The sequence below is a fragment of the Macrobrachium nipponense genome, chromosome 32 (assembly GCF_015104395.2).
Source record: "Macrobrachium nipponense isolate FS-2020 chromosome 32, ASM1510439v2, whole genome shotgun sequence".
In the NCBI taxonomy this organism is placed as follows: Eukaryota; Metazoa; Arthropoda; class Malacostraca; order Decapoda; family Palaemonidae; genus Macrobrachium; species Macrobrachium nipponense.
Window position 1 is genome coordinate 9124059 of NC_061094.1, and position 20080 is coordinate 9144138.

Sequence of the window (20080 nt, forward strand, 5' to 3'; positions counted from 1 at the left end):
CACTAGTATTTTTAAATGGTTACATTTATTGCAATACCAGTAAACACTCAAGGTGTCTGTTGTACCTTACCTTGTAAGAGAGCTACAGCAGACTGTTACTGCCTCTGGTCGGTGCTCTTCTTACTAATGTAGAGGAATTGGAATTTGACCAAAGTTAGCCTCTACAGGAGTGGAATCCTTCCGTAGTTCAAGCGAGTCAAGGCTGACTGACGGAGGATAGTAACAACAAAGATTGCCCTTGCCCTGGGCTAAGACCAGAAATTCAATCATACAAAACATTTGTCACCAACACCAGATTTAAAACACATATACCCAACCATTGTAAAATCTGACCTAACAGACTGGTGAGTATGCCCAGGTACTCAGTACACCCCCAGCTTCCCTTGAACTCGACAACCTATTCAAGGTGAAAAGTTAGCATAAGAGGTGACGACCCACCCCTGTGCCGTTTCTCCCAACACCATGCCAGAAACCGCCACCGGACCTAACGTTTTACAATTCTCGAAAACCGTTTCTATCTCTTTGAGTAATGACTCGCAAAAACCGAATTCGATCTCCAGAACGTGCTCTGAAGAATCGAAGCTAAAGATAAATTCTTTCTGAATGCTAAAGAAGTTGCCACTGCTCTAACCTCGTGAGCTTTAAACTCTCAGAACGGAAAGATTGGTCGTTCTCGGAACTGCGAGTGAGCTTCCCTGATAAGCTCTCTAATAAAGAACGATATAGCATTCTTAGAAAGAGGACGAGAGGGATTTTGAACCGAGGTCCAGAGCTTAGAAGATTGTCCTCTAATACCCTTAGTGGCAAACAGATACTGCTTAATAGCCCTGACTGGACATAAGAGCCTTTCCTCCTCCTCATGTCCAACCAAATCAGATAAGTTCCTTACCACAAACTCCTCGGCCAAGGATTAGAAGGATTCTCATTTTTGGCTAGAAAGGTCAAAGATACCGAAAATACAGCATTGCCTGAGAGAAACCGACTCTTTTGTCTATAGCGTGCAATTCGCTGACACGCTTAGCAGAAGCTAGTGCAATAAGAAAAGAGTGCCTTCTTATCAAGTTCCTGAGTGAAGCCGACTTCAAAGGCTCAAACGGTGGGGCCCCATGAGGAAACTTAAGCCAAGCCACCCCATTCTAAGTTCCAAGCACTGTATCTTGCGGGAGCTTAGTGGTTTCGAAAGACCTAATGAGGTCCGACAGATCTGAATTGGAGGAAATATCCAACCACCTCGATGTCGAAAAAACCGAAGAGAGCATGGCTCTATAGCCTCTGATCGTTGAAGAAGCCAGTTTCTTAGAGTTCCTAGAATTAGAAGAAAATCTGCTATTTCTGTTAAAGAGGTCGCAGAAGTAGAGACTTTAGCACTTCTACACCACTCTCTGAAGATTCTCCACTTCCCTTGATAGAGTTTGTTAGAAGACTCTCTCCTACAACGAGCGATAGCTTCTGCAGCTCTTCTTGAAAATCCTTTCGCTCTGACAAGATTCCGGACAGTCTGAACCCTGTCAGAGCTAGAGCGGACAAGTTTTGGTGGAACCTCTTGAAGTGAGGTTGTTTGAGAAGCCACTTCTCTGGAGGAAGAAGTCTGGGAAGTCTACTAACAACTGGAGAAGGTCCGGGAACCACTCTTTCTGGGCCAAAAGGGAGCGATTAACGTTAGCGTTACATTGCTGTGCGACATGAACTTGTTCAGCACCTCTCTTATTAGACCGAACGGAGGGAATGCATAAGCTTCCAGACCCGACCAATCCAACAGCATTGCGTCCACCGACCAAGCTAGAGGATCTGGGACTGGCGAACAAAAGAGAGGAAGACGGTTGTTCCTTGATGTCGCGAACGAGGTCTATTGACGGGTCGTCCCAAAGGCGCCAAAGTTTCTGACAAATCTTGGTTGTCCAAAGTCCACTCCAGAGGTAACACTTGCTGTTGACGACTTAACTCGTCCGCCAGGACGTTCATCTTTCCCGGAACAAATCTCGGGACTAGCTGAACCTTCGCTTCGTTTGACCACAGGAGGAGATCCTTGGCTACTTCGTACAGAGAGAAAGACTGAGTCCCCCCTGTTTCCGCACGTACGAGAGAGCCGTTGGAGTTGTCGGAATGCACTGCCACTACTCGACCTTCTACTAAGCTCCGAAACTGTCTGAGCCCCAAGAAAATTGCTAACAGTTCCTTTACATTTATGTGGAACTTCTTCTCCTTCTCCGACCAAGCTCCTGAAGTCCGTTGATTTCCCAGTAGGCTCCCCAACCTGTGTTCGATGCGTCGGAAAAGAACTGTAGGTTCGGGAGGATGGGTCGTAAATCTAACCCTTCTTCCAACCTTGCTCGAGAGAGCCACCACCTTAGGTCCTCTTTTATTTGATCTGTGACAGGAAAGGTAATCGAGTCTGGTTGTGTCTTCCTGCACCAAGAAGCTCTCAGGAAAAACTGCAGAGGTCTCATGTGCAGTCTTCCCAACGTCACAAATTTCTCCACTGACGTCAATTTGCCCAGGAGCCTCATCCACTGATTGGCAGAACTTACCTTTTTGTCCAAGAACTCCTGAACTGTCTCCAGACAGCCTTGAACCCTCTTCGGGGGACAGAAAAGCCCGAAAAAACTTGAGCATTCAGAATCATCCCCAAATAAAGGATGCTCTGAGATGGAACCAACTGGGACTTCTGTTTGCAGAATTTGACCAGAATTCCTAACTTTCTGGCAAGATCCAGAGTTGTTCCAAGGTCCTTCATGCACCGACTCTCTGATTCCGACCGGAGAAGCCAATCGTCCAGATAGAGGGAGATTCTTACTCCTAATATGTGCAGCCAGCTTCCTATCGGGGATAGAACCCTGGTGAAAACTTGAGGAGCGGTTGCTAGTCCGAAGCAAAGCGCCCGAAACTGAAACACCTTGCCTTCGAACATGAACCTCAGGTTCTTCCGAGATTCGCGATGTATCGGAATGTGAAAATAAGCGTCTTGCATGTCCAGAGAGACCATCCAATCCCCTGTCTGATGGACTCCAGAACCGACCGAGTGGTCTCCATATGAAATTTTGTTTTCTGGACATGCAAGTTCAGGGCGCTCACATCCAAAACTGGCCTCCAGCCCCCTGATGACTTGGGAACTACAAAAAGGCGATTGTAAAAGCCTGGAGGAAAATCCCCTTCTATCTGTTCTATCGCTTCTTTGAGAACAAGCGCTTCCACTTCTGCGGCTAGCGCCAGAAATTTGTCTGAGCCCGGAGAGTATGCCTGGAATGGAATTGGCACAGGTGAGAGCGAGGGAGGTGAAACGAGAGGAATACGATAGCCGAACTTGAGTACTTGCACTACCCAGGCTTCTGCTCCTCTGTTTTCCCATTCCTCCCAAAACAGCGCCAGCCTGGCTCCCACTGGTGCATGAAGAACCGAGCTTTCATTTGGAAGGTTTGTTAACCTTGGCCGAGGCCTTAGACTGAGGTCGCAAATTCGACTTCGGCCGAAAGAAGCGCTTGGGTTTTCTCCCTCGAAAAGGCGCTTGGGTCAGAGGAGAAACCGAAGGAACAGTCTCCACAGGAGCTTTAGGTCTCTTAGTAGACTGTGCCAGTAAATCCGAAGTAGATTTCTTATCTAGCGCAGACGAAATTGACAACACTACATCGTCTGGAAAGAGGTTATCTTTCACAAAGGAGCAAACAAGAGAGCAGACTTCTGTTGGGACGTAACCCTTTTAGAAGCAAAGGAGCACCAAAGTTGCCTTTTCTTAAGTGTACCAAAGGCGATGAGTGAAGCTAACTCATCACATCCATCCCTAATGGATTTGTCCGCACAGGACAGAACACCAATCCAATCCTCCGCTAACTCCTGAGAAAGGAGAAGGACAGTCTTCGATCTTGGCCGCTAAAGCGCCAATAGTCCAATCAAGGAAGCTAAGACTTCCAAAAGTTTAAATTGATTATTTACAACGTGGTCCAACTCAGGCGCTGTAAAGAAAACTTTCGCTGCGGCGAAAGCAGATCTTCTAGAGGAGTCGATTAAACTGGAGAAGTCTCCCTGGGAGGAGGCAAGAAACTCCCAGAGAAGGAGCTTCCCCAGTTACATAAAACCTATACCTCTTACGAAGCAACTTAGAGGGAGGGTAAAGCAAAAAACGAGCCTTCCTAAGTCTCTTTTCATAGACATCCATTTCTCCGTCTCTTTCAACGAATGTCTAACCGCTTTAGACAGAACAAGTTTTGGAGAAGAGGGTCTGAAGTTTTCCTCCTCATCAAAAAAGTCGAAGTTGGGGAGCGCGGGGCCGCTTCTCAAAATAATCTGGATAAGATACCAGAAGAAATCTAAGGAGACGTGAATAACACGAGAGGTGATGTGAATCCTCCTCCTCTACTTCTTCTTCATTCTCCGATACCGCCGAAGAAGTAGACGGAACTACAAACCGGATCTGAAGGTTTCGAACCACCCTTGGACTCATTCATCCAGTTGGTTAATCATCTCTAAACTGCTTGCGCAAAGGCGCCAGAGACGAATCAAAAACAGTTAACGTAGGCTTGGAAGAGCCTAAATGTTCAGCAGGAGGCGGAAAAACTACTTGCGCTCGCTCGGAGCCGCCGAAATTCGAGGCGAAACAGGCGCATCAGGCGTAACAGACGAAAAAGCGCCTAAAGAAACACCCTTAGAAACTGCTAGCTACAGCGCTAAAACCACAATCTCTACTAGTAGATGGAGCCGAAAAAGGCACAGATTGAGGCGACGAACGAGCCGCTAATGGTCGCGGCCGCAACCCTACTCTCAGTCTCCTTATACCGCTTGACTGGAGGAGGCGAAGAATCGGCGCCTGAACGCCTCTTTAAGGGACGCGAAACGGGCGAATCTCGCCAAGAGCGCCGCGCGACCGGAGACGAATCGCTTGAATCATTCGAAAGGCGTCTGACCGCAACACCTTTCCAACGCTTAACCGAGCCCTGTTGAGGCGCAACAGGCTCAACAAGAGAGGCGCCTGTCTGTGGGCAAATCCCGATCGACTCCCTTGGACTTCCGGTATGTTCTTCTCCCCGGTGCGGGGGAGCTGGACAGTGACCTTTGTCTAGGAGACGTGTCAGGACAGACAGACGCACCCTCAACTACACTCTTACCTGAAGCCGCTTTCTCCAAAACGTCTTAACTGAATTACCAAGTTGCAAAACCGTATTCGCTAGTACCGAAAATTTCTGATCTAGCCTCGATTCCAGACTGGCAATGGTGTCGAAGAAACTACACGGGAAGCCGGAGAAGCGGGATTAGTAGGAGGAATAGGAGGTGTAGTTAAAGGAGACATAACAATTTGAGGAGAAACAGAAGGAACAGAAGCATCGCAAGACGAAGCGGAGCTAAGTCTACTTTCCCTAAGCGCTGCTTTTCTAATTCTGTCTTTAGCTAATTTCTCCGAGTATGAACTAAAAAACTTCCATTGAGAATCAGTCCAATCACTACACTCGTTACATGTTCGATCTGCTGAACAAACCTGTCCCCTACACTTAACACATTTAGTGTGAGAATCATATTCTAACTTGGATAATCTAGTTTTACATCCTGAGATGCAAAACCTAACTCCCGACGGACTAGAATCCGACATGGCAACGCCTAAATAAAAAGCAAAATAACAACAACGCCAAAAAAGAGTACTTCACCAATTCCGAAGATCAATTTCACAAGAAAAAAAGCGAAGCAAAGTCATCCAACCGCACCGACCACCGATGTTCACCGGACGCCGGCAGGAAAAGAATTGGATTCACCTGGGCAGTTGTACCTGGTTCTCCCGCGAGTGGAGGGAGAGCTGACGTCATCACCACCAGTGTTGGCGACGCCGACGCGCTAAATTTGAATTTAGTATCCTGCCGCTCGTGGAAATCACGGCTCTATAATTGTTCGGTAAGACACTACAATAAAAATGAAAATTTTACAGTTTACATACGAAAAGTTTTCAAGATACGAAAGGTTGTTGCTGTAAAGTCCCGAGATTCGCCCGGACCACCGAGAACAATTTTAAAACTCTCGCGCCGCCAACTGAGTAAACTCGCCACCATCCTCCCGCTCGCCCATTGGTTCCTGATGCTAGTCTCATAAGGTCCTGCTCTCCTATTGGTCAGCATCTACCCCTTGTGCTTTAAGTATTCTATTGTAAAAGGATGCTGTAAATTGAAAAACTTATTCATGCAATACATTTATAAAGAAAAAAAAAAAAAAAACATAGGTAAAAGATAGAATAAAAGAATAGAAAGAATGGTTATTATACTGTTTGGTAGTTTCAGTAGTTGAAGAGAGATAATGAAAATTTATGGCTTACTGTGTAAAGTGATTGCTTGGCGATCGTTCGATACTCGTAAGAGCTGGATGTAAACAAAAGTTTGGAAGCTTTTTTTTGTTTGTTCATTATATGTAGTTAATGGTTACTAAATAATTATTTGAAATGAGTACATGCAATACATTTAATAAAAAAATTGTGAATTAGATATCATAAAATATAAAATAAATCAGACTGCCAACAAATACGTATTTTTTAGAATTCTTCTTCTGTTTTATTATTACGTTACGTATACGTATGTTTCATTATAGCTGTCAGTAACTCGTTATCTCCATTAGGTAAAGATAGAATAAAGAATAGAAATGAATGGTTATTATACTGTTTGGTAGTTTCATTAGTTAAAGAGAGATACTAATGAAAATTTATGGCTTACTGTGTGCTAGGAAAAATGATTGCTTGGCGTTCGTTCGGTACTCGTAAGACGGGTAAGAGCTGAATGTAAACAATCGATTGGAAGGTTTTTTTTTTTTTTTTTTTTTTTGTATTATAGTTAATGATTAATTAATAATTATTTGAAATGAGTACATATTGATTATTTTTACATTTTATTGGGATATTCGAAGCTTTTAGCTGTTAGGTTTAGATGTCAGAATCATAGACTAGGCTACAGTAGCAACCGCTAACATAGGCGAGGCTTATTGCTAAGGGACATATGCAAAAGTCCTAATATATGCAGTAAAAATGGGGTTGAACATTACATGCAGTTGAATATTACTCAAGTATGTACAGTATTTGCCTTTTTGGAGTCATATTTCTTCCGTCGGATCGGCATCGTAACCCTAGAACATGTGTTTTAGGCCTGGAAATATAATTTACTGGGGTGTTTTTGGAGGGCTTGGAACGGATTAGCCATTTTACATGTAAAATGTGGTCCAAGATACGAAAACCTCATGATACGAAGGGTGCCTCGGAACGGATTACTAATTTCGTATCTCGAGGTACTACTGTACATCCAAAGCATTAAAAGTAAGGTTTTCTTAGGATTTTTGATGATTTTCCGGCTTACAACGTGTTTCAAGAAAGTAGGCCAGGGACTGCCTGTACTTAGAAATGTTCTTCCAACTCCCATCAATTAAGTTTGAAAACTAAGGTATCATGATTAATATGGTCAGAAGCAGCACTAATGTCAAGACCAGTCATACACACTTCATGCCCAGGATCTAAGGATTTCTGGGCATTACTGGAAACTGGAAGAAATACATATATCACAAGCACTAGGGAACAGATGATAATTTTCAGCATACATATTCTGACATTTTACCATTAGATGTTGAAAAATTATAGATACTATTAGAGTTATAGCAATTACCACTTTGTCATTTAGCTGACAGATTAGTGTTACCAATTCTTCAGCATGTGCAAAATGACATCCTCTAACTAAATTACAATTAATAAGAAAAAACCTGAGGAGATAAGTAATCAGCAGGTTTCATATAAACAAAAATAAAACACCAATTTGGTTTACTATGCACCATAGTCACATAAAATACTCCAAAGTCACAGGAAGGAAAAAACTAAACTAATAAGTTTAACCTGAGAAAAAACAAGAATGATGCACAGTGAGCTTTAAGTTAACTGCTTACTGTCAAACACATAAGTTAAGTATATCTTAGCTTTACCAGACCACTGAGCTGATAAACAGCTCTCCTAGGGCTGGCCCGAAGGATTAGATATTTTTATGTGGCTAGGAACTAATTGGTCACCTAGCAACGGGACCTACAGCTTATTGTGGGATCCGAACCACATTATATCGAGAAATGAATTTCTATCACCAGAAATACAATTCTCTGATTCACGTTGGCTGCGCCGAGAATCAAACTTCGGACCACCGGATTGGTAGCTGAGCGCGAAAACCACTCATCCAACGAGGAACTAGCCAACAGGTTTAAGCAAGGAGAGCAAATGTTGAGTCTACCAAAGAATGTAAACCACACTTATTTGATCAGTGTTTTCGTACAGATATATTGACACGAAGAGTGAAGATACAGTTTTTTTAAATCTTCAGAGACATACTGCTCAATAATGCCACAACTGGCAACTCTAGAAAGAGGACGGAGTTTCAAAATCATCATGTTTGTTGCTTTCTAGATTTCCAGGAACTTTAAACCAAAAGGATTCTGTAGAAGTCCTATACAGTACTACACTATGTAGCCTTTTAATCGACATCAACGTCAATGACCATAGAGATCATGACGCCTGATAACTTAAAATCATTCATTTATCAATTCAGAGGCTTACGATTACTGTGTGAAGAAATGGCAGTGATTCCTAATTTTTCAACTAAAATTGTTCTCCAATGCAACCATCATACAGTAGCTAAGATATGATTCAAAACATCACTGAACATCACTTGAAAGAATCTGTTTCAATAATAATATGCCATGGCTTACCTGAAGATGATACTGGATTGCTTGTTCATTATGCTGATCAAGGTCAGATCTTGTCATTTTATGATGGCACCCATGTTCTGCATATGAACAGGCAACTACAACTCTAGGACAGGACTCTGTGGTATGGGATGGCACTTCACCTCGAGGCATCATAGCTCCACACATCTCGCATGTCACAGTCACCCGCGAACAACTCAAGAGATGGAGCTAAGAACACAAATGATTCAAGTATGACAAAGGGGTCCAGCTAATACGAATACTACTATATTTACCCATCAGTGACATACACTGTATCACACAATTTCCTAACACAAATCACATGATGCTTCTAAATACAATATACTGTACTATCTTGAAAATACGTAGAGAAAAATTAATGGACTGGTGGTATAAAAAAAAATTACAAATACACTACAGTAGTATAGCTATCATTAGATATACACCATTGGTAGCAGTTACAGTGACAAATTACGAGAGCCTTTTCGTACAAAGTAAATCGAACTGAATTAGAAGTTACCAAACTATAAAATCTAGGCCACTGATGACCTTTATCTTTAATCTCAATTCATCAGAATTAATACTTTATTGCAATAATATGAATATTATATACATTGCAGTATACAGACATACTTACAATGTAAAACTACATCACGTACCTGTTCTTGATTAAAAGTGAAAGGCTGGTCACACAGTGCACACCTGGTAACCCGCAAGATGCACTGCGATGTTAGGTGCTGTTCAAGTTCCTTCTGCAGAACTGTTGCTGAACACTCATTAGGGCACATCACAGGCTGAAATCAGTAGCCAACGGTAAAAATATATAATGCCGTTATTGGTTCAGTTAATAAACGTTGGGTACTCTTTAATTTTAGCTTATTAATAAACTGGAACTTCAACTTAACAGACAGTTTGGGGTATGGCCTATCAATCATTAATGAAAAGTGTTGTTTAATGAAGAACCAGTAGTATAGGTTTCATACCCTAGAGTTGTAGCAAATATTTGAAAATCTGTTTCATTCTTTCATCCTTCCTTTGTTATGGAGCACTATTTCACTCTAAGTTTAGAGGAAGGTCCTATAAGCTGTTAAATTCAGTAATAAATTTAATAATACAGATAGTAATGGCAAACTATATGCACTGAATGCAAGCAGATTTTAAGTAAACTGGGCAAGAAGGCATTGTTTTTTATGGCATTTTGGTATATCCCTATTAAGAATCTAATTATGTGTGTGTGTGTGTGCGTGCACAAAGTCTAGTATAGACAGACATACAGTACGTATTACAGCAATATATTCAGTATGATATACACAAGCTTACGAAACCTTTACTACTCTGTCCAAAACAACTTTTAAACTAATGGTTAAAACATTGTTCAAATATTAATAACATTTAAGGGATGCTAACTCATCAAACTTGGAGTAAAATAATGATACACGTTGCAGGAGAAAAAATGGAGTAAAGACAGATATTCAAACAATTTCTTAATTTTGGAAGTACATACCGTAAATATTCTCAGTCACAGCCCAAGAAGAGTCTACTTGAGACTCTGAGGTCTGGAAAAACTAAGACCTATTAATAATAATAATAAAGTTCGCTTGTCAATTACGCTACATGTAACTTGCAACTTCTGTAAGCTCATATGTATGTCTGTGCCTGTTCACTCCCTTCTTTTACATGCTTTTATTTGACTTGACTTCTGCATCTGTCCATTTGTTTGGGTCAAATCTTGTACATAATTCAATATTCGACCTGTTCACTTTGTCCGATGGACTTGAAATTTTGCATAGTTACTCAATCCTGGTGACAATACAACCTTACATGATCAGTAGGTCAACAGCAACCTCCAGTGACCTCTCCCAGTATCTCAGGATTTGTATGAAAATCTTCAGTTTTTTCATACCTTCTTTGACTCAGTAGAATAAGTTAATAAGTCTTGATTTTTCAAACCTCGTTTGGCCCAACAGGATATCACATTAAATTTTGTTTGCTACAATCATAATTTGGTTACAATTTATCAAAACTAAAAATTATAAAACAAATTTAAACATGTTTTATTAATATGCAGTACAAAGTAAAAAATAATTTTTTGAGACACTAGGATTTACTTACAACCAATCACATCTACAAAAATAAAAGCGTGGAAGCCAAACATGGAAGGAAATGGTACCAAAAAAGAAATATAATTTTTATTTCTTTTGGGATTCCCTTCCACGTTTGGCACACACACTTTTTTGTAGACATGGTTAACTGTAAGAAAATCCAGGTATCTCAAAAAATTATTTTTCACTCAGTGTGTTTCAGTAAAAGCATGTTTTAACCTTTTAAAAAGTTTTTCTGTACTTTCACTCCAAGTTTTGATAAAAGTAATAGCTTTAATAATAAGATTAACATAACTGTGTGTCAGTACTAAGTAGTTTGCGTGTTTTTGATGGTGTACAGATTTCATAAATTTTCATATGCCATACCAAATACTACTAAATAGTAACAATATTGCTGTAATCAATACATTTAATAATCCCTATACACCAGAGCACATAAAAAATTTGGATGGGAAAATGTAAATGAGATCTTTAATGTGGAGATAGCAAAATGCAAGTACACAATAGTAGCTACTTGCACTGTATACAACAGGTACACAAATGCACATACACACACGTATGAAATGCTTTTGGCAATCTTTTTTATTTATTATGCCTGCATATACTACTGCTACATTCATTACTGTCATCATTATCTTACAAGACCCTCCTAAAAATGGTCACTATTGGTACCTAAATCTAACAGGAGTTATTATAAAAGCCTGTCATAAAAAGAAGTGACCCGACCACTGAAGCACAGAATATTTCAGCTTACCACCTCCTTCTACTGTTGGCTTACCACATTCCAATTATTGTACGTAATCTTCAAAAGATATTGTAAACATTTATATTCCAGCCACTCCTGAAGTAATAAATATTTTGTTTCACAAAATTCCTCCTAAAAAATCATTAAAACAGGTTTTGACAAGGAAACACCTAGTTTTGGTAGTTTCGGTTCATCCTAAATAAAGGAGTTACTCTTATGGCCCCTTGAGGCCATAAGACAGACTAACCAATATCAGTGAATTTTCTCATAGCTGGTCTTGGCCAGAATAGTGTCTTTGATTGGAAAGTGATAATGTATAAAAGGACTCAAGGCAAGAGAGCCCTTTCCCTTACCTGCTGCATCAACCATGGTTTCCCCAGTCTCCTTCTTACACAGATGTGGCAACAGCATACAGTTCAGCCAAGATCCCCACTACTCATGAGGTCTATAGAATGAAAAACTTCCACCAGAAATTCCCATGCCTTTTTAAAAAAAGTCAGAGCTGGTGGGTTTGAGGACATACAGCATCTATCAAAAAAGGTTTTTCCTTCATGAAAATCTGTTTTTTGAGAGCCCATCTGCTGTTCATCCTCAAAGGAGCATACAACAGAAATTGACAGGTGACCAAATACATAGCCATACTCTTGACTGACAAATCCAAAGGACTCAGAGAAAAAAAATAATTCCTAATTCATGAGATTTAAAAATAGTCAAAGTTGGCAGCAAGCACAAACATATGACACAGCCTGATTAAAAATCCTTGAAGGATGCACTGGCTAGCAGAATTTAACAACTGTGCCAAACCAAAAAATTTTAAGGAATTGAAACTTTTCACATGGGGCTTAAGACTATGCACTTTGCTTTCCTTGGCAGTAACTGTGACATTTTGTCAATATGGCATTATGAATGCAAAATTATTCTGGAGCACACTTGGGGGCATGTGAATGCTGAAACTGACGAAAGAGTAATGAGAATCTTGGCTGGCCTGCATGTTGTTGCCATGTGTGCATAAGTAGAGTGAATGGGAAAATCTTGGTAGATATTGTAAGCAAAGGAAAGTGACCTCTTGCCTTAGTCCTTTAATACTCTTATTACTGTGTCCAATCTTCTCCTTCTTCCCAGCTTCTTCCCATTTTTATATGGGGTCGCCGTTTCGGATGAGCCGTTTCCATCTATTTCTATCCTGCACTTCTGCCTCATCAATTCCCTTCTCATGTAATTCTCCTCTCACACAGTCCTTCCATCTCTTTCTTGGTCTCCCTCTTCTTCTTCTTCCTTGAATCTCCATCCCCATAGTATGTCTCCCAGCGTGGTCCTCATCTCTTCTCAACAGGTGTCCTTACCATCTCAGTCTCCCCTCCTGCACTTCTTTGATACTTCCACAACCTTAGTTGACCCCCTCAATGTAGTAATTTCTGATCCTATCCTCTCTTGTCACCCCAGACATCCACCTAAGCATTCTCATTTCTGCCACATCCATCTTCTTCTGCTCTGTTTTTCTCATGCTTGCTGTTTCCGTACCATACAGCATTGCTGTTCTTACCACCGTCTTGTGAAATTTTCCTTTTAACCTAAGCAGTACTCTTTTGTCACAAAGAACTCCAGAGGCCACTCTCCAGTTGTTCAAGCCTGCCTGTACCCGATGTTTTACTTCTCCTTCCATGCTTCCTCCAGCGTTAACAAAAGATCCCAAATACTTAAACTTATCAACTCTCTTTATTTGCTCTCCACCAAGCTGAATACTTTCTCTATCATCCCCCTCAGTGGTGGTACACATATATTGTCTTAGATCTACTCATTCTCATTCCCCTGTCCTCCACTACTTGTCTCCATCTTTCCAATTTCACTTCCAGATCTTCCCTGCTTTCTACGCACAGAAAAATATCATCGGCATACAATATGTTCCATGGTACTGTCTCCCTTACCTCCTCTTTTATAACATCCATCACTATGTTAAAGATAAATGGACTCAGAGCCGACCCCTGGTGTAATCCTACTCTCACCTCAAAACCCTCTGTCTCCCCAACACTGCTCCTCACTCTGGTAAATACATTTCGGTACATCTCTTGTATCAATCGCACGTACTTCTCTGGCACCATCTTCTCCCTCAGACTCCTCCATACCTCTTGTCTCAGGACTCGGTCATAAGCCTTTTCAAGGTCAATGAATACCATATGTAGGTCCCTTTGCCTTTCTACGAATTTCTCCATTAGTTGCCTCAGACAAAATATACCATCTGTTGTTCCCCTTCCCTTCATAAATCCCACCTGCTCTTTACCTATTTGTACTTCTTCTCTCAGTCTAGCATCTATCATCCTTTCCAGTATCTTCAAAGTGTGGGACATCAATTTAATGCCCCTATAATTACCACAATCTTGGCCATCGCCTTTCCCTTTAAAAATTGGGATCAATATACTCCCACGCCACTCATTTGGTATCTTTTCCTGTTCAAGGATCTTTATTCTAGCTAAGACTAACAATATGGGAATTGTACAATACTGGTTGGTCTGTCTTCTGGATGAACAATGGCATGTAATATAAAAAAAAATATAGAATAAAAATACTGTGCATATAAAAAATGTAGGTCAGACAGCAGCAGCTGTGGAGGGGATAGGCTGAGGAAAGCTGTCCAAAAACATTGATACATATCATTTACAAGTTTTTAACTGATCTGGTTATTTATAGTATTATTGTAACAGTAGAGTATATTCTAATTTTTAATATATATTTTTGTACAGTATATACTAACACTGTACTGCAAAAACTTTCCACTAAACCTTGAAATGGATTTTATGTTTCAATTAACCAGGAACCATAAGATTAAAGGAACATCAATCTTTTTGTATTGCCACTTCTGCATTTATTTTGTCAGCGAATTCTTTACATTAATGAATACATTCCTTTCTGGATAGTATTAACTTTCTTTGCGAGACCTAAGAATTACAGAATCTTCTTGTTTATGTACTAGCAAATGCCTGGCAATAGTTTGATTACAGATTCATTCATATGAAACGAGACTGAAGCAAGAGTACATCTACACTAGATTAGCTCAGCCAGATTGCCTTGGAGCCAATTATTTTAAACATAAAAGACTGCAAACCCGTCAAGAGTGGGATATTGATGGGTCGGAAATAAAGAAACAACCTCACAAGCTTTGACAAGTATCTGTGGCATTCATTTTAACATCCCCATATTTGGCACACTTACCCAATTATTCCATTAAGTATGAAGTATTATTTATCCAGGCTCAGACATATTCAATGAGCGATGAAATCTGATAAGTTGAAGTACCAGTGCAGGGCAAAAACCAGTTTTGCACATCATTTTACAGCTAAATCAATATATCAGTCTTTACATACATACAGTATTTAGATAAAAAAAATTATAAAATAAAACAGCAATTCTATGTGAAATCCTACTCAAGACAGGGTTAGGGAAAATCATACACTGCATGTAGTGTAGTGTTATCAGGGCATCTAGTGCAAAGGGATTAGAAATATGTGTAAGACCAACATCCTCAAATAATTATTAACTATCCAAAACTGGCAGTTACTGTGAATCAAGCTAACTACAATGCTAGTGAATGGTCAAGTGGGAAAACTCAGAACTAGTTATAATTTTAAATCACTGCACACAGAAAAACTAAGGTTAAAGCTGTTTTCTTAAAGTCATGCTTATATAATATAGTAAATAAGAATGTTCTAAAATTGGTAATATTACAAAATATGTCAACAAAACCTGCTAAAATTTTTACTGAGATGACAATAATTTTGTCCTCTGAGGGATGAAAGATATCCCCACAAGTGAGGTAGTATACCCCAGAAATCTTGCATCCCAATATTCAGCAAGAAATTGAATTCTCATTTCAATATATCTGCACCCAATTGGCGGGCTTTACTTCAAAACATTTTTCATTTGCCTTACTACATACAGCTAAATACTAAATAGTTAACTTTAGAAACCACCTCTCTGATTTAGAAGACATAATCAGGTAATAAAAAAACTGTATTAAATCAGTCACATCAACCCACTAAAGAATGTAAGGTTACTCAAAGTTCTTGATATGATCTGAATATGAAGCTGGTGGAGTGGTAAAAACTGGAAGGGTTGTATGCCTTTGTAAAGTGGAAGCTTGTGAGCATTGGATGAAATGATGAATTGTGAATAATGAGATCAAAATGAGAGAGCCACAATTAGAAAAAGAAATTACCTGCTTAAACAACCAATGGCCCTTAAATTTTGAGATGTGGGAAACATCCAATGTAGAATGAAAATCTAGGAACTCACCAACATATGCAACTGAATTAAGCAGAGCATGAATTCCAAACATCTACAGTCCTCTTAGACTAAAAATCAGTGCCTTGTAACAGCTAGTCTATGCCAAAAACCACTCAGTATTTTTGGACAATAGCTGATGAGGACCTAAGTAGGTGATGAACAAGCATTGGCAGAGTGGTCTACCAAACAAGTGCAACTTTTAACTCTTAAACGCCGAAGCGGTAAAAAAAATTGTCTCTCGTTTGCCGGAGGTGTTTCAGAGTGAGCGCGGAAGCGGAAAAAATATTTTTTTCAAAAAATCACAGCGCGCTTAGTTTTCAAGATTAAGAGTTCATTTTTGGCTCCTTTTTTTGTCATTGGCTGAAATTTAGTATGCAACCATCAGAAATGAAAAAAATTATCAATATCATATATAAATAATGCGATATATGATAGCGTAAAAACGAAATTTCATATATAATTGTATTCAAATCGCGCTGTGCGCAAAACGGTTAAAGGTAACAAGTTACTTTTTTTTCGTTGTAATGTACACTAAATTGCGATCATTTTGGTATGTAACACATTGTAAAACGATAAAGGCAACACAGAGAAAATATTATCACAAAATAATGCATGAATTCGTAACGCGCGGACGTAAACAAATATTTTTTCAAAAATTCACCATAAATCTAATTATTGTCCTAGAGACTTCCAATTTCTTTCAAAATGAAGACAAATGATTGAATATTACTATACTGTAAGAGTATTAGCTTACAATTGCAGTTTTCGACCATATCTGACGAGTTAAAGTTGACCGAATGTCAAATTATTTTATATATATATTATTTATATGCAATTATTGCAGAAATAGAAAAGCTACAACCTTCAACTATTTTTGTTTTATTCTACGTGAAATTGCGCACATTTTCATATATAAAACTCTATGAAATGCCTAATATGAAATGGAGCAAATATTCCGAGAATGGGACGTACGCATTTCGGAGATTTGTGGCGGAGAATCCGCGCGCGGAGGGAAGGAAAGATTTATTTTTAAATTCACCATAAATCTAAATATTTTGCTAGAGACTTCGAATTTGTTTCAAGATGAAGAGAGACTTCGAATTTGTTTCAAGATGAAGATAAATGACTGAATATTACTAGACTGTAAAGAGTTTTAGCTTACAATTGCGTTTTTTTCGACCATTTCGGTTAGAGTCAAAGTTGACCGAACGTGGTTTTTTTTTCTATTTATCGTGATTTATATGCAAATATTTCAAAAATGAGAAAAGCTACAACCTTCAATTATTTTTTGTTGCATTCTACATGAAATTGCGCACATTTTCATATATAAAACTTTATGTAACAGCTAATTTAAAATGGTGCAAACATTATCACAATCGCACATATGATTTTTTCGGAAGAGTTACCGCGAGGACGTAAAGAAAATGTTATTTTTTTCATAAATTCACCATAAATCAATTATTGAAATAGTGGCTAGAGACTTCCAATTTGTTGCAAAATGAAGGTAAATGCTTGAATATTACTAGAATATAAGCGTTTTAGCTTACAATTGCGTTTTTTGACCATTTCGGTAGAGTCAAAGTTGACCGAAGGTTGAAATTTTGGCAATTATCGTTACTTATATGAAAATATCTCAAAACTGATAAAAGCTACAACCATGGGTTGTTTTTAGTTGTATTGTGCATGAAATTGCGCACATTTCCATATATAAAACTTTATATAACGGCTAATTTTAAAATGGTGCAAACATTACCACAATCGCATGTATGATTTTTTTCGGAAGAGTTACCGCGCGGACGTAAGGAAAAAGTTTTTTCATAAATTCACCATAAATCGAAATATTGTGCTTGAGACTTCCAATTAGTTGCAAAATTAAGGTAAATGATTGAATATTACTAAAATATAAGAGTTTTATCTTACAATTGCGTTTTTCGACCATTTCGGTAGAGTCAAAGTTGACCGAAGGTTGAAATTTTGGCAATTATCGTTATTTATATGAAAATATCTCAAAACTGATAAAAGCTACAATCATGAGTATTTTATTGTTGTATTCTACATAAAAATGCGCACATTTTCATATATAATACTTCATGTAACGGCTAATTTACAATGGTACAAATTATGTCAAAGTGACGAAATAATTTCCGAGATGTGTCACAGATACTTTTTAGTGCGGCAAGAAAAAAATTCGCGCTTGCGCGCCTGCGTAACGATTGTAAACAAAACAACACCTTGATCCGTGAACTCCCAGCATCCCCCAAGGCGCATGATTCAAAAGTTTTAGGCTGGTAGGCCTATAAGTATTTTTCCGCGAATTTAAAAAAAAACTTTTGTAAGTCGACGTAAAATACGTCCAGTCGGCACACGAGACAAAAAATGTTGACGTAAAATACGTCCAGTCGGCAGTAAAGGGTTAAAAGTTCTAACAGGGCACAGGAGTAAGAGTACGTATGTCTTTCCTGTCAATCCCTGTCAAGTTAAAAGTAATAGAATTGCAAAAAAGATCCTGAAGAATTGTCTGTATAAACAGCTGATAGGAATCCACAATGAAATCAAAAGGGAAAAAAGACCTCATAGCTTACACCTTCTGGTAGGAATGTAATTAGTTAATGATTAATACAGTACACCAGTACATAAAGTTGGTGCAAATCCTAAGATTTACCTCCTTGAGACTATCAGATTCAAATTCAACTTGAAACACTCACTTCAGTGATACTGACATAACAAATGCTGTTGGAAAATTAGTGTAATACGACAACATAACTTTTATTTATGTAACTTATTGCTCGACTAGGTGACATATATAAAGGTGGCATATAGGTCAACAATCATTATAAGTAATCTCATCTCTTTAAAACTCTGTGAAAACCAAAAGCATACCCTTTCTAAAAGTAAAAAAAAAATAAAAAAAAAAGGGTGAACCAGGTAAAAGCACAAGGTGAAAGCTGCAATGCAATAAACATACTTGGAAAATAAATATTTAGTGCACAACATGTACAGGTATATTACGAATGTACACATGTTAATCTCTGCTACATATCACTACGTACACTTGATACTGTTGTTTAAAAAATGCTAAAAAAGGACCATTACCATTTTCCCCTGTAGTAATGAATGCTCTCAGCTCTTAAGTAAGCAACTAATTTCTGCACCCTGTCATATCAAAAGAATAACCTGTCAGTGATTAAATAAGAAATATATTATTACTACAACATTACCAAAGGCACCATCATATCAAATACTCTTCATGTTCTAACGGATACAAAACAGTGATGAATCAATGTCAATGAAAAAGTTAGGAACATAAATCTATTGGCACAAATCAAGCAGGATTACACAAATGCAAGACAAAAAAAATCTGCAATAAAATAATATAACCAGTCTCAACAATGTCTAAAATTTTTTAAGATTAAAAAATTGAAGAGCAAAAATCCACAAATACTTAAAACGCCTCTAAAGTTGCTTTTAAACATGAGTTTTGATCATTCAAACACCCAGAAAATCCCTCTAAAATGTTTATACCTGAGCATTTTAATAGCTGTATCAAAAAATGCATTTAGTCACAAAAATTATATGAAAATACAGTAATTAGTGAATATTGCTCAATGAAAAATAACATGAAAAGACAAATTTTCTGTGAATAATGTGTATATATGTTCCATAGAAAAATCTGCAAATAGGTGGCTGCGAATCTGGAACCACAAATATGTGTGGGTCGACTGTAATAATTTAACTAGAAATACAAAACAAATTCACTCTAAAATGTTTATTAAGTGTGGGCTTCATACAATAGTTATTCAAACCTTACATTCTTTTGTTCTAATTGTTTTTGTTCCAAAAATAAAAATAAAATAATGATTCTCGTTTGGTTATTTTTCATTGAAGTTATCATTAATAATGATAGAATTAATGGAAAAGCTATGCAGTTTGTAATTTCAATTCATAATTATTTAACTATTTTAGCTGAGAGTGCAGTACCCAAGTTAGTACTATACTGAATGGTATATCTAAGTTTGCCCTCAAACATTAGCGTTTCCTTACCTTATCTCTTTCCCTTATTATTTTTAGTTTATTATGGTTTAGCCTCATACATTAGATTTCCCTTACCTTAATATTCTAGGTGTTTTTGGGATCTCAAAAAGAAAATGTCAAGACCTATAAGAAATCCTGATCTTTGAACCTCAGATCTTTGACATTTTACTTTATGAAGCTGTCCTATTCTATCAAATTCATAAAGTTTTATATACCTCCTAAAGTACAAAAT

The 20080-nt window shown here is 38.4% G+C and overlaps 1 protein-coding gene across 2 annotated transcripts in view; it reads right to left on the bottom strand.

Moving 5' to 3' along the window:
• The window catches only part of LOC135207206 (TNF receptor-associated factor 6-like), a 54373-nt gene that overhangs the window by 10442 nt on the left and 23851 nt on the right, over positions 1-20080 (bottom strand). For both annotated transcript variants that reach the window (XM_064238808.1, XM_064238809.1), the window contains exons 5-6: positions 9351-9485; positions 8695-8901 (exon numbers count right to left, since the gene is read on the bottom strand). In XM_064238808.1, the coding sequence (XP_064094878.1) occupies positions 8695-8901; positions 9351-9485 (342 nt within the window). The remainder of the gene's footprint in view (positions 1-8694; positions 8902-9350; positions 9486-20080) is intronic.